Genomic DNA, 12378 nt, shown 5'->3' with positions numbered 1-12378 from the left:
TGTCGCTGAAAAACAAACATACAAAAAAAACCAGTAATCTTATTTCATTTCCTCAGCTAATCACAAAAGATAAAACACACTAAAAAGAAGGAATGTGAATCAGTAGTAAAACATATACTTAAATACCTACCTACACACACCCTGCTTCAGTCCCTGAAACCATCAAAAAATAAAAACAAATTAAAAAAAAGAACCTACTATCTTTTTTATTTATTTTAGCTTTTTTGGTCACACCCTGCGATGCACAGGTCCTGGCGGTGCCCAGGGGACCATATGGGATGCTGGAATTTGAACTCGGGTCGGCCGCGTGCAAGGAAAACGCTCTACCCGCTGTGCTATCACTCCAGCCCCTCACTATCTTTATTTTAAAAATAAACAAGTGCATGAATACATGGTGATTTATTACTATCTGTAATTTTCTTTATGTTAAAGTCTTTCAGTATTTCTTAATAAAAATAAATAAATAAATCACTTGTATCACTTGTAGTCCTATTGATCTTCGATTTGCTCGAGTGGGCGCCAGTAACATCTCCATTTGTCCCTGTCTCGAGCTAGTATAGCCCAATGATACCTGCTCGCTCCAGGAACAGAAAGAGCCTCAAATCATTCATTCAGAGATTTGACGAAGAAATCTGACCATCTAGCTGGAGGGCGGCCACGAGGTCTTCTGACATCCCGTGGAATCCAGTCTGTAACAGCTCTAGTCCAACGGTCGTCTCTGAATCGCATTACATGACCAGCCCATCTGATCTTTGATGCTTTGGCAAACGGGACAGCATCCCTGATTTTTGACCGTCGACGAAGGTCAGAACTCCGGATTCCTTCTCTCACTTAAGTGAGACATGATATTCCCAGCATAGCTCTTTCAATTCCTCTTTGGGACACCCTAATAGCATTCTCATCCTGTATGCAGAGGGCCCAGGTCTCTGAGGCATATGTTAGTGCAGGAAGAACGGTGGAATCAAAAAGATGTGCCTGGAGTCGGAGGTTCTTCGTTCTCTTAACCACCTCTTCGACGTTCTTGAATGTGTTCCACGCTGTTCTCTTCCTCCTGCACAGTTCTGGCACCAAGTCATTCTTCATGTTGATTTCTCGACCCAGGTACACATAGCTGCTGCATTCGGAGATGTTCGTTCCATTGAGAGCAAATGGAGCTTCAGGGACCAGTTCGTTTTTCATGAACATCGTCTTGTTGAGATTCAGCTGCAATACGACCCAGTGTCCACTACCCAGACATCGCCACCCTCCAGTTTGCTCTCCGGACACTTGGGCTGAACCTCACGCATGAGTGAAGCCCGGCAAAGCCAGGTAAGCAGAACTTTTCGACCTTAGCTCTAGGTTCAAAGAGACCTGGAAACAAGATCCTCTGTCTGCCTCCTCCAATCCCCGGCATCTGAGGGAGGGGTCCAACCCAGACGCCCCACCCTACCCAAGATAAATACCTCACTGGCCCACCCCCACTACATCCACTACCCAGACACCGCCACCCTTCAGGTTGCTCTCTGGACCTCTCGAGGCCGTGCGACACACCATAAAACACTTAATACCTATTATTCCCATACCATATTTGATAGGGTTCAAATTTAGTGTGAACCATGGTAACACGTCTAAGGGCGATTGGAGGCCGCCCTAAAAGCCTCCGTCCCTCTTGGAGAGCCTGGCAAGCTACCCGTCGAGTATTCGATATGCCAACAACAGTAACAACAATTGGCCTCATTCACCTGTCACCAAAAGAGCCCCCAATACATTAAGAAATAAATAAAATAAAATAAACCACAAAGAGGGGCTAGGGGCCTGAGAGACAGTGCAGCAGGGAGGGCACCTGCCTTGCTATGGCCAACTTGGGTTCAATCCCTGGCATCCCATATGGTCACCCTGAGCCCGCCAGAGTCTGAAGTAAGCCCTAAGCACCACTGAGTGTGGCCAAAATTAAAAAACAAGCAAACGAAAGCCACAAAGATAATCTCATGTACCATTAACTCTTAATACCTGCATGATATTAAATGTCACAGAATAAGTTATGTCAATTAGCAATGTGCCAATACGGAAATTCAAGGTAGCAAAAGGTCAGGAAGGGACTGGACAGCAGTACAACAGGTAGGGCTGACCCCTGTTCTACACTTGGCACCCACATGGTTCCCATAGCCCCTCCAGGAGTCATCCCTGAATGCAGAGTCAGGAGTAAGCCCTGAGTACTTCCAGACGTGGCCTGAAAACTTAAAAAAAAAAAAAAAAAAAAAAAAGCACTTTTGTCTCTTTTCCCCCACCCCACACACAAAACTTACTAGTCTAGAACCAGGGAGAAAATGCAAAGGGCCAGAGTGTATGCTTTGCATGTGGGAAGCCCAGATTTGATTCCATGTACATGGTCCCTACACAGAAATAGTAGGGACCCAGAGCACCATGCCAGAATGTGTGTGGTGCCTGCACCCCCAACCAGAAATAAAACAAGATTTTATAACTGTAATCTACAAATCGTTCATATCTCTCTTCCACTCAAATATACAGTTCTACAGAACAGGGATTTTATAACTCTATGCCCTAAAACATTATTTGCATATAGCACAGCTGGTAGGGCGTTTGCCTTGCACGTGGCCAACCCGGGTTCGATTCCTCCGTCACTCTTGGAGAGCCCAGCAAGCTACCAAGAGTATCCCGCCCGCATGGCAGAGCCTGGCAAGCTACCCGTGGCGTATTCATATGCCAAAAACAGTAACAAGTCTCACAATGGAGACGTTACTGGTGCCCGCTCGAGCAAATCTATGAGCAACAGGATGACAGTGATACAGCCCTAAAACATTATAAGAAGAAAGGGAAAGAAATCAAAGTAAATTAATTTTTCTTCTGACACTTCTATAAAATATAAAAAAAAAAAACTTTGATGGGGGTCAGAGAGAAAGAGAGAGAGAGAGAGAGAGAGAGTACAGTAGGCAGGATATTTGCCTTGCACACGGCTGACCCGGGTTCAATCCCAGGTACTCCAGATGGTTCCCTAAACCCTGCCAGAGCAATCCCTGAACACAGAGCCAGGAGTAACCCCTGAGCACCTCTGCTATGTCCCGAAAATCAAAATAAAGAATTTTAATAATGAAAATAACAAAATTAGAAAACATAAAAAATTTGAAAATATTACTTACCAAAATCCATTCTATCCTTTTGGTTTCTCTGAAGCAAACCCAAAAGGAGGTTAGTCAAATAGGGTGATGTTTCTCTGGGTATACTGGAAGGGAAAAAAAGGCAACCTAAGTGGTGAGTTTATACACATTATATAACTTTTGCCTTTATTATGCTAAATGAGAAAGTAGATGCTGTTTCACAAATACCAACTCCACCCCACACCAAAAGACCACGATAAAACACTTACTCCCTGGTCTGTGGGAGAAAGGCAAGAGCACAGCAGCAGGGGCATTTTTCTGGCATGCAGCCAACCTGGGATTTGGCCCCCAGCATCCCATAAAGTCCCCACAGCCTGCCCAGGGTAATTGCTGAGGAAAGAGCCAGGAGTTAGCCCTGAGCACAGCCAGGAGTGACCCAAAACCCCCCAATTTTAAAAATAATACTCATTCTTTAACTGGAGGTACAGTGTGAGGAGGGGTGGGAAGTACGCAGCTGCCTTTCATGAATGTCATCAGAGGCCAGAGAGACAGCACAGCAAGCAGAGAGGAGGCTGGCCACACATAGTCAACCAGGTTTGATTCCCAGCACCCCACATCATCTCCAAGCACTATCAGGAGTGATCGATCCAGCTTGGCAAATACAATTGAAAAACAATAAAGCTTTCTGAAATTCCAGATTAGAAAAAGATACTGATGAAGAAATGAAAAATAGGAAAACATGATTCACAGAGTAAATGCTACAAAGGCTACAAATAAAAGAACTGATCTGACAAGTAAGTAATGCAAGTTAATATGCCTGCTCCCATCTGTGACACTGGTGAGAACTGAGCGAAAGCAGCACTCTCACATGCCACACGAACTGGGGACAGTCCACTGTGAGAACTCAGCTCAGTAACTACATTTCTTCTTAACAAAATACAAGTGCACATGTGCCTGTGTGCACATACACACACACACCGAATTTCACTAAATATTGCTTGACAAAATAAAAAAATAAACCCTGGGCTCTAAGGGCTAGTCAAGAGGCCCAGTGGCAGAACAGAACACATCTTACACATGTGAAGCCCTGGATTCAATTCACAGCACAGAAAAAACCAACAAGGATCTGACTGTATGTATTTCAATATACCTAAAGACAGATTCTCTGTAGCCATTGTCACTGCTCCATATTATTTTTACATAGACACTGAACAAAGCCTATGGTAATAATGCAGAATAAAAAATGTCAAAGATGTAGAATAATTCACAAAGTGCGATGTGATTTGGACTGAAGTATGAGTGTGTATCCACAAATACTAAGCTGTGTAAAATAATCTGCATGAAAGATTTGGAAAGACACAAGCAGACACATTATCTTTACAAGCAGACACATTATCTTTACAGAGTAGAGGAACTAACTTTCTGTTTTATGTCCAGGTACTATTCTCATCTATTGTTTATATTTGCTTCCCCTCTTAGAATGAATGTAAAGCTTTTCTTTTAAATCTCCCATCCCCTCTCCCTCCTCCTCCCCCTCTTCCTGTCTCCCTCCCCTCTGTCATACCCAGTAATGCTTAGAAGTCCAGGAGGGACTCGAGGCAATACTCGGCAGGGCCTTGCAAGCCTGACAGTTCAATGCTAGAGCCCACAGATAAGGCCCACAGACGTTTACACTGTGCTCTCTAGTGCTAAGGAGGTCATGTGATGCTGGGGACCAAACTCAGGCATGTGCTCCTGCCATCTGCCTCATTTAAACAGAGACCATGAGTGCAGGGAGTTTTCTGTTTATTTGTTTGGGTGGACACACCTAGTGATGTTCAGGGGTTATTTCTGGCTCTGACTCAGGAATTACTCCTGGGAAAGCTCGGGAGACCATATGGGATGCCAGGGATCGAATCCAGGTCAGTCATATGCAAGGCAAGTGCCTTCCTGCTATACTATCTCTCCACCCCAAATATATACTATGTTTTAAAAAGGGAGAAAATATGATGTAGGACATAAGAGGTAACCAAAGGTACACTAGGAATTTTCAGTTTCTCTTATAACAAATGCTCTCACTTTGCTGTCAATAGGGGGAAAAATGATTTAAAATAGAACTATAACCAGTTATAAACAAGTAGCATTTATTGTGTAAACAACACATACCTAGGCATTAGGCTTCTGTTTTTCTCATAAAACATTCTTAAATCTTGAGGACTATTGGCCTATTGGGGGAAAAGCAGTTTAATTTTCAAAAAGGCATGGAGAAAAATTTCAAATTATATTATCAACATTCATATTCTTACTATAAAACATAGATTGTGAACTTGAAAGTCATGGACTGCTGAAGGAGATATGAGTACTAAAAACTTTACAAAACCTCTAAATAAAATTGTACGTACAAATTTGGCATATCTGGGAATAACATGTCTTTTGTAAAATCAGATTCTAGGCACCCTAAAACTAATGAAAGGTTAAGAACCAACATTCAGGAAGTGACTTAAGCTATCTATTAGGTACACTTTTTTCATGGTCTCCAATTGGGACCTTCAAAGACTCAAGAAGGAGAACCGAGCATACTATTTCAGTCTCTCCAACCAAAAAGAGGCGTCTTGTGCTTCAACAAAGGGCAGTGAGAGATGCTGTGTTAGTCAAGTTGTGCCATATGCAAACTAAACTGGAAATTAAGAGTTTAACTTGGTGGGGCTAGAGCAACAGCACAGTGGTTAGGGCATTTGCCTTGCATGCAGCCAACCCGGGTTCGATTCCCAGCATCCCATATGGTCCCCTGAGTACTGCCAGGGGTGATTCCTGAGTGCATGAAACAGGAGTAACCCCTGTGCATCGCGGGGTGTGACACAAAAAGCCAAAAAAAAAAAAAAAGAGTTTAACTTGGCTGTGTCATTGGTTCTTAAATACCAATCTGGGTAAAAACAATCTTCCTGTTTTCAGATTCAAAGATCTCTTTCTAACAGGACAATATAAATGCAAAAAGAATCATGGTGATCATGTTCTGAAGGCAATTTTTTTACAGAATATCAATGGAGAGAAGAGAAAAAAAGACCCAAAGTAACTTCCCCACAGCCTGAACAGTTAACTCTCATGCAGCAGCGACAGGAATGGAGATTGTGCAACAGTTCCCACTCATCTTCCCAGACCAGCCTTTGCCTTTGCTTGGATTCCAGGAACCCCAAATCATGCTCAGCAGAAAAAGCTGCAAATATTATTCACTGCCCACGTCTCACCAAACTACTGGGCCCTGACTCTGAAAGGTGAAATTTCACCATCTGGAAAACACATAGGCTTTGTTCAGTTTGATTGTAAGGGGAAGGTAGACTCAAAAAGGAAAAGCAAAGAATGACCTGGCTCACTACAACAATTTCTGCCTACAACAAAATGAAAGTAAGTCACAAAGGAATCTAAAACGCTGCTTTCAAATATTCCCCATTTTATAAGAAAACTGAAAAATGAGATTTTTTGTTAAATTGAATACATAAGGAAAAGTCAGGGTACCTGAAAAGGTGGTTTTCCAACTAGGCACTGATATATTACTGTTCCTATGCTCCATAAATCTGCCTTAGCATCATAATGTTGAGACATAATAACTTCAGGAGCCTGGGGACAAAAACATTCAAGAGACATGCCTGAAGCCATTGACATAACCGACACATATTAACTGGTAGTATCACACCCTAACAAACTACTAAAAGGAACACAATGAATCAGACAGGCTGAGGCTTGGGGCCTTAGGGCCATACCCTGCAATGCTCAGGATCCATTCCTGCCTCTGTGCTCAGAGGTTGCTCCTGACAGTGCTCAGGGCACCATATGAAGTGCCCAGGATTCGAACAGAGGTTGGCTGCATGCAAGGCGAGAGTGTTACTTCCTGTACTGTCTCTCAAGTCCAATCTTCAAATTTTAGACGCAAGAAGAACAGTTGGGAGGAAAAAGCTCTAACCTCTGTGGTGATGGAGCCTAATACTTTGCCAAACCACAAAACCAAGCTGTCTCTGATAGTTACAGTAGCAACAATGGCATTGGCAGGTGGTCTTCATCACTGCCAGGAAACAAACCTTAGCAGGAGACAACCAAAGAAATTTCAGGGAAACTAAGTTTTATCAGATGTGTAAATTCTGTCAAAAACCATGTGGTATGACCAACAGAAAGGTATGTTTTGGGCATATATGAGTATGCCCATAATACTCGTGTATGGGAAAAAAAACTCAAGGACTATATTTGAGACTCAGTATACTGTAGGCTATTTTACTTTTTGATCTGTGAACCGTGTAAAAGATTACAACAAGGGGTGGTAATGTTTATTTCTTTTTTGTATACACATACCACTGATTGCTATCTACTCATGATACTGAGTAGATGTTTTTAATTTAAAAACAAACACCAAGAAAATAGGGTTGCAGAGATAGTACAGGGGATAAGAGATGGCTTGTACATGGCCAATTGCAGTTTGATCCCCTGTACCACATTGTCCCCTGAGCATCACTGGGCAAAGCTCCAGAGGCGCTGGGTACCACAGGGATAACCCAGGGAATTCCCAGCATCTCAGGCCTGGGCAGCATCTCCCCCTTGGGTTCTCACACAAAATTTGGAAAACCCTTCCCCTCCACTTCCCCTCCTCTCCTCTCCCCACCCTCCCTCTCTCTCTCTCCCTCCTCCTCCCCGATCTTTCTCACTCTCTCTCCTTCCCCCCACCCTTTCTCCCTCCTCCCTGTGTACACATGCATGCACATACCCTGCCAAAAAAATCAGAAACGTCAGATATATTTAAAGATGGCAGAATTGTATTTTCCAGACATAGCACTTTTTAAAATTTCTTCTCTATTTCCTATCCACCCCATTTCTTTAAAATAATAACAACTTTGGCTATTTTTTTCTTTGGGGGCCATATCGAGCTCTTTTGAGTTCTTTTTTGGCCCCAAAAATCCACTTTAAACCTAGATTTGAAAAAAAAAAGTAAATTTCATTTACTTTGCAGAATTCTAAAGCTCCTGAAATAAGATGTTTTGGGGCTTATTACTTCTTAATAGTTCAGAAATTTCATTTCTGAAAACTGGGGCCAGGGAGCCGTCTCAACGGGATAAAAGCACATGGTTTGCACAGGTCTGACCCCAGCACACACGGGCTCCCCAGATATGGCCGCTGGAGACCCCACAGCACTAAAGCAATGAGCACGGCCACGTGTGGCCTCAAAACAACAGCAAAAATAGAAATGTATAACTTCACTCTAACAGATATAGAAAAAAATAAAAACTAAGATTTTCCAACTTTTAGTGTGTCACTATCCTAATTGAAAAAACTTCTACGTGAAAAAAGTCTTCCTGAGACAATATACAAAAATTAAGCGTATCTTATAGCTAAGGTGCCCACATAAGAACTTTTTAAGTATTTCTAACATTCTCATCAAACATAACAAGACTGTACTTCCCTGTTTGTATTTTATGGTTTTGTTTTTGGGAGCCAACCCTTACTGCTTGGGGATGCTCCTGGCTGTGCTCTGGGACGGCTCCTGGCAACAGTGCAGCCACACAGGGCAAGGGTCACCCGGCCTTCCACACAGAAAGCACATGCTCCGCCACCGAACTACCTCCCAGACACTCTCAGTTCTTCTTTTCAATTAAATTTAATTGAGGATTTCTACTATAGTAATTAATCTTTTTAAAAAATAAAAGCCAATGGGAAAACAAATTATTTTTACTTTATACTACTGTATTAAAGCAAAGGATGTCTGTAATATGTATTTACTGATACCATATTAACTCTCATGTCATGCTATATACGAAATCGCGCCTTACTTGGAAACAACACCATAATATTTCAATTCCAATGCTTATGGCTCATACTTTAAAACCATTTTAAGAACACAAACACTCACCATGTACATCGGGGACCCACATAGTGTTGCAGCCATCATGTTACTATGTAGGTAACGAGCAAACCCAAAATCCGCTATTTCAAAAATAAAAAGGAGAAAAACAAATGATAGCTTTGCTCACACTTAACACAGATCATGATTCTTCAAGACACAAGAGGTCACAAAAGAATAAAAAGACCTTAACAGCTTATTGAACAGGACTGTTCTCCAAAGAAAAGAACGGCTACCATAATTTTAATAAGCTAACAGCAGTGATCTCCAATGGTACAAATCATTGTTCTACCAATTTTCTAACCAAGAAGCACAAACCTTTGCCAGAAAAAGATACCTATAAGACATGACTTATTAATATAGCTCATTAACCATCTGTACTAAGTATAGAAACTCACTGCCGTTTCCTTTTTCAGATACCAAGCATAACCTATGTAATACCAGGAATCTCCTAATATGCTAATAAAACTATTTTTCTAATAACCAAGAAGATTTTTTTTAATCTAGCATTACAAACTTCTTCAAATAATTTTGAGATACAAGAATATTAAAAGCTAACAAATATGAAAGCCAAACTACACAGAGCTCCTTAAAATCTGCTAGATTTTATGAACTGTAAGAACCAGGATTGGCTCCAGTAACCATAATACATTAGCCTACCTCTGATTAAGATTAGGCTGTTGGGACTGATGAGCCCTTTCATGCTGATTTAGCATACACTTTCAATAATGTAGAAAGAGAAGCTCATATATCTAAATGTACCTAACTTAACTCAAAGTGCATCATTAAGATCCATCATTTTTATAAAGCTCGACTAATTATTTTTAAGTAATTGCAAAAAGTCCTTTTTATGAAACAACTCATAGTCACCTATTTTGATGCGAATGCCACTGACACTTAATTTTCTGCGATTAGCATAAGACAGCAAGATATTCTGTGGTTTGAGATCCCTATGGATTATTCCTTTGCTGTGCAGAATTTTCATGGCAGCTGCAATCTGATGTAGAAACACTCTGATAGTATCTTCACTGAGAGTTCCTTTAGCTGGTAAAAAAAAAAAGTCACAAATATTTAGCAACTGAGATCAAATATCATTGTATACTGTTATCAACAGACTGGACGATAGAACATAGGGTAGGGCGTTGGCCTTGCACGCTGCCAATCCGGGTTCAATTCCTCCATCCCTCTCGGAGAGCCTGGCAAGCTACCGAGAGTATCCCTCCCACACGGCAAAGCCTGGAAAGCTACCCATGGTATATTCAATATGTCAAAAACAGTAACAAGTCTCACAATGGAGACATTAGTGGTGCCCGCTCAAGCAAATCGATGAACAATGGGATGACACTGCTAGAGTGCTACTGTTATCAACATAGAAAGAATAGAAACTGGAATTTGCCTCTTCTCATTCTTTTACTTTAGCAACTTAAATCTTTGGGTGTGTGTGTGTGTGTTGCTGGGACTATGGAATGGCATATATCCCCAAAATTTTAGAACTAAAAACGTTTTTCTTTTGTCGTTTTGGGCCACAGCTGGCAATGCACAAGAGTTACTCTTGGTTGGGGCCTGAGCGATAGCACAGCGGGTAGGGCGTTTGCCTTGCACGCGGCCGACCCGGGTTCGATCCCCGGCATCCCATATGGTCCCCCAAGCACCGCCAGGAGTAACTCCTGAGTGCAAAGCCAGGAGTAACCCCTGAGCATCGCTGGGTGTGACCCCCCCCCAAAAAAAAAAAGCAAAAAAAAAAAAGTTACTCTTGGCTCTTTGCCCAGCAATTCCTCCTGGTGGGGCTCCAGGGGCCATATGGGGTGCCAAGAAGAGTGAGAGGCCAGTGCCTTACCTTCTGTAATATCTTTCTAGCCCCTTCTCAAAAATTTTTAACGGTTGCAAAGAAAATAGATTTGTATTTGCATTTTTTGTTTTCATTAGTTTCCATTTTTCTTGTCCTGTTTTTTGTTGTTTTTCTTTGTTTGGGGGCCACACCTGGCGGTGCTCAGGGGTTACTCCTGGCAGTGCTCAGGGAACCAAATGGGATGCTGAGGATCAAACCTAGGTCAGCCACGTGCAAAGCAAATGCCCTACCTTCTGTATGATCTCTCCAACCCCTCTTGTCCTATTTTACTGCTAACGGTACCCACAATATTCAGAACTTAAAAGATACTAAACAAATGTGAGGGCCTCTCAACAACCCAAATACAAGTTTATATAAGTAAAATATCTTGAATAAATGTCTCTTCATACTAGTCTGAGATAAATTTATCTGGGATAAATTATTTAATTTCAGTCATTTACATGCACACAAATTAAAAACAGGTGAAATCCTTGGAGAGCCCTGAACCTTACCACCATTTGTCAGGGATCTGTGCCACCACGTTTCTCCTCTTCAGTCTCTCCCATGGCCCCGAATGGCATCATTCATACTAAATGACCTTTCTGAGGAAATACTAGCTTGTCTTCACTACTGTAAAGGGTTAGTATGAGAGCCAGTGGTGTGGCTCAGCTGTAAAGCACACCTTGCATGCATGAGAACTGGGCTCAATCTCTAGAACCACAAAAAAATTAAGGGATAGCATAAATATTACTTAAGAGAAGTCATTATTTATTAAATTCTACAGCATTCCTATATGGATGCTGAAACATGAAACAGCCTGGTTTAGAGTCAGACTGTGTTTTTTTTAAATCTCAGCTCCACTTAATATGTGATTCTGGAAAATGCTCCTCTATTCCCATTTTTTCATCTATAAAAATGACATTGGGTTGGGGCTGGAGTGATAGCACAGCGGGTAGGGCGTTTGCCTTGCACGCGGCCGACCCGGGTTCGATTCCCAGCATCCCATATGGTCCTCTGAGCACCGCCAGGGGAGATTCCTGAGTGCAGAGCCAAGAGTAACCCCTGTGCATTGCCAGGTGTGACCCAAAAAGCAAAAAAAAAAAAAAATGACATTGGGTTGTTCTAATGGTGAACTTAAACAGCATATTTAATAAAGATTTTTTTTAATTCTTTTAACATTCAAAAATTTTTCTTAAATGCTCAAAAGCCTAGGACATAATATGTACTCAAATTTAGTAAGTACTTTTTGCTACAATGGATATAAAATTCACAAGTGTAATATCTTGAATCGACATTAGGGATTTAATATCCATAAGCCTTTCAAATCCTTTGTGAACGTGCTTTTGCATACAACTCTAAAACAATGTTTTATTATCTTTTCATGTATAAATAAAAGTATCAATACTTTGAACAAGTGTTATAGTTTTAGGGTAAATTTAACAACATTTTACTTCATTCTAGGACTAAAAAATATTATTTTATTGATTGTAGCTACTCATAACTTGTACCTCTGTCCAAAGACACACTTTGACATACTTGAAATTTTTATTGACTCCAAATCCCAATTCCCATGGTAAGAGGGTCTAGATTCAGCT

At 41.4% G+C, this 12378-nt stretch overlaps 1 protein-coding gene across 4 annotated transcripts in view; it reads right to left on the bottom strand.

Moving 5' to 3' along the window:
• The window catches only part of ULK2 (unc-51 like autophagy activating kinase 2), a 134186-nt gene that overhangs the window by 94307 nt on the left and 27501 nt on the right, over positions 1-12378 (bottom strand). For 3 of the 4 annotated variants that reach the window (XM_055137982.1, XM_055137983.1, XM_055137984.1), the window contains 5 exons: positions 9826-9999; positions 8965-9038; positions 6588-6689; positions 5241-5299; positions 3138-3220 (listed from right to left, as the gene is read on the bottom strand). In XM_055137982.1, the coding sequence (XP_054993957.1) occupies positions 3138-3220; positions 5241-5299; positions 6588-6689; positions 8965-9038; positions 9826-9999 (492 nt within the window). The remainder of the gene's footprint in view (positions 1-3137; positions 3221-5240; positions 5300-6587; positions 6690-8964; positions 9039-9825; positions 10000-12378) is intronic. The other variant, XM_055137985.1, reaches the window with a different exon arrangement.

This window comes from Sorex araneus, chromosome 5 (assembly GCF_027595985.1).
Source record: "Sorex araneus isolate mSorAra2 chromosome 5, mSorAra2.pri, whole genome shotgun sequence".
NCBI lineage: Eukaryota > Metazoa > Chordata > Mammalia > Eulipotyphla > Soricidae > Sorex > Sorex araneus.
The sequence above is the reverse complement of the archived record's forward strand: the minus strand, read 5'-3'. Positions and strand labels throughout refer to the sequence as shown.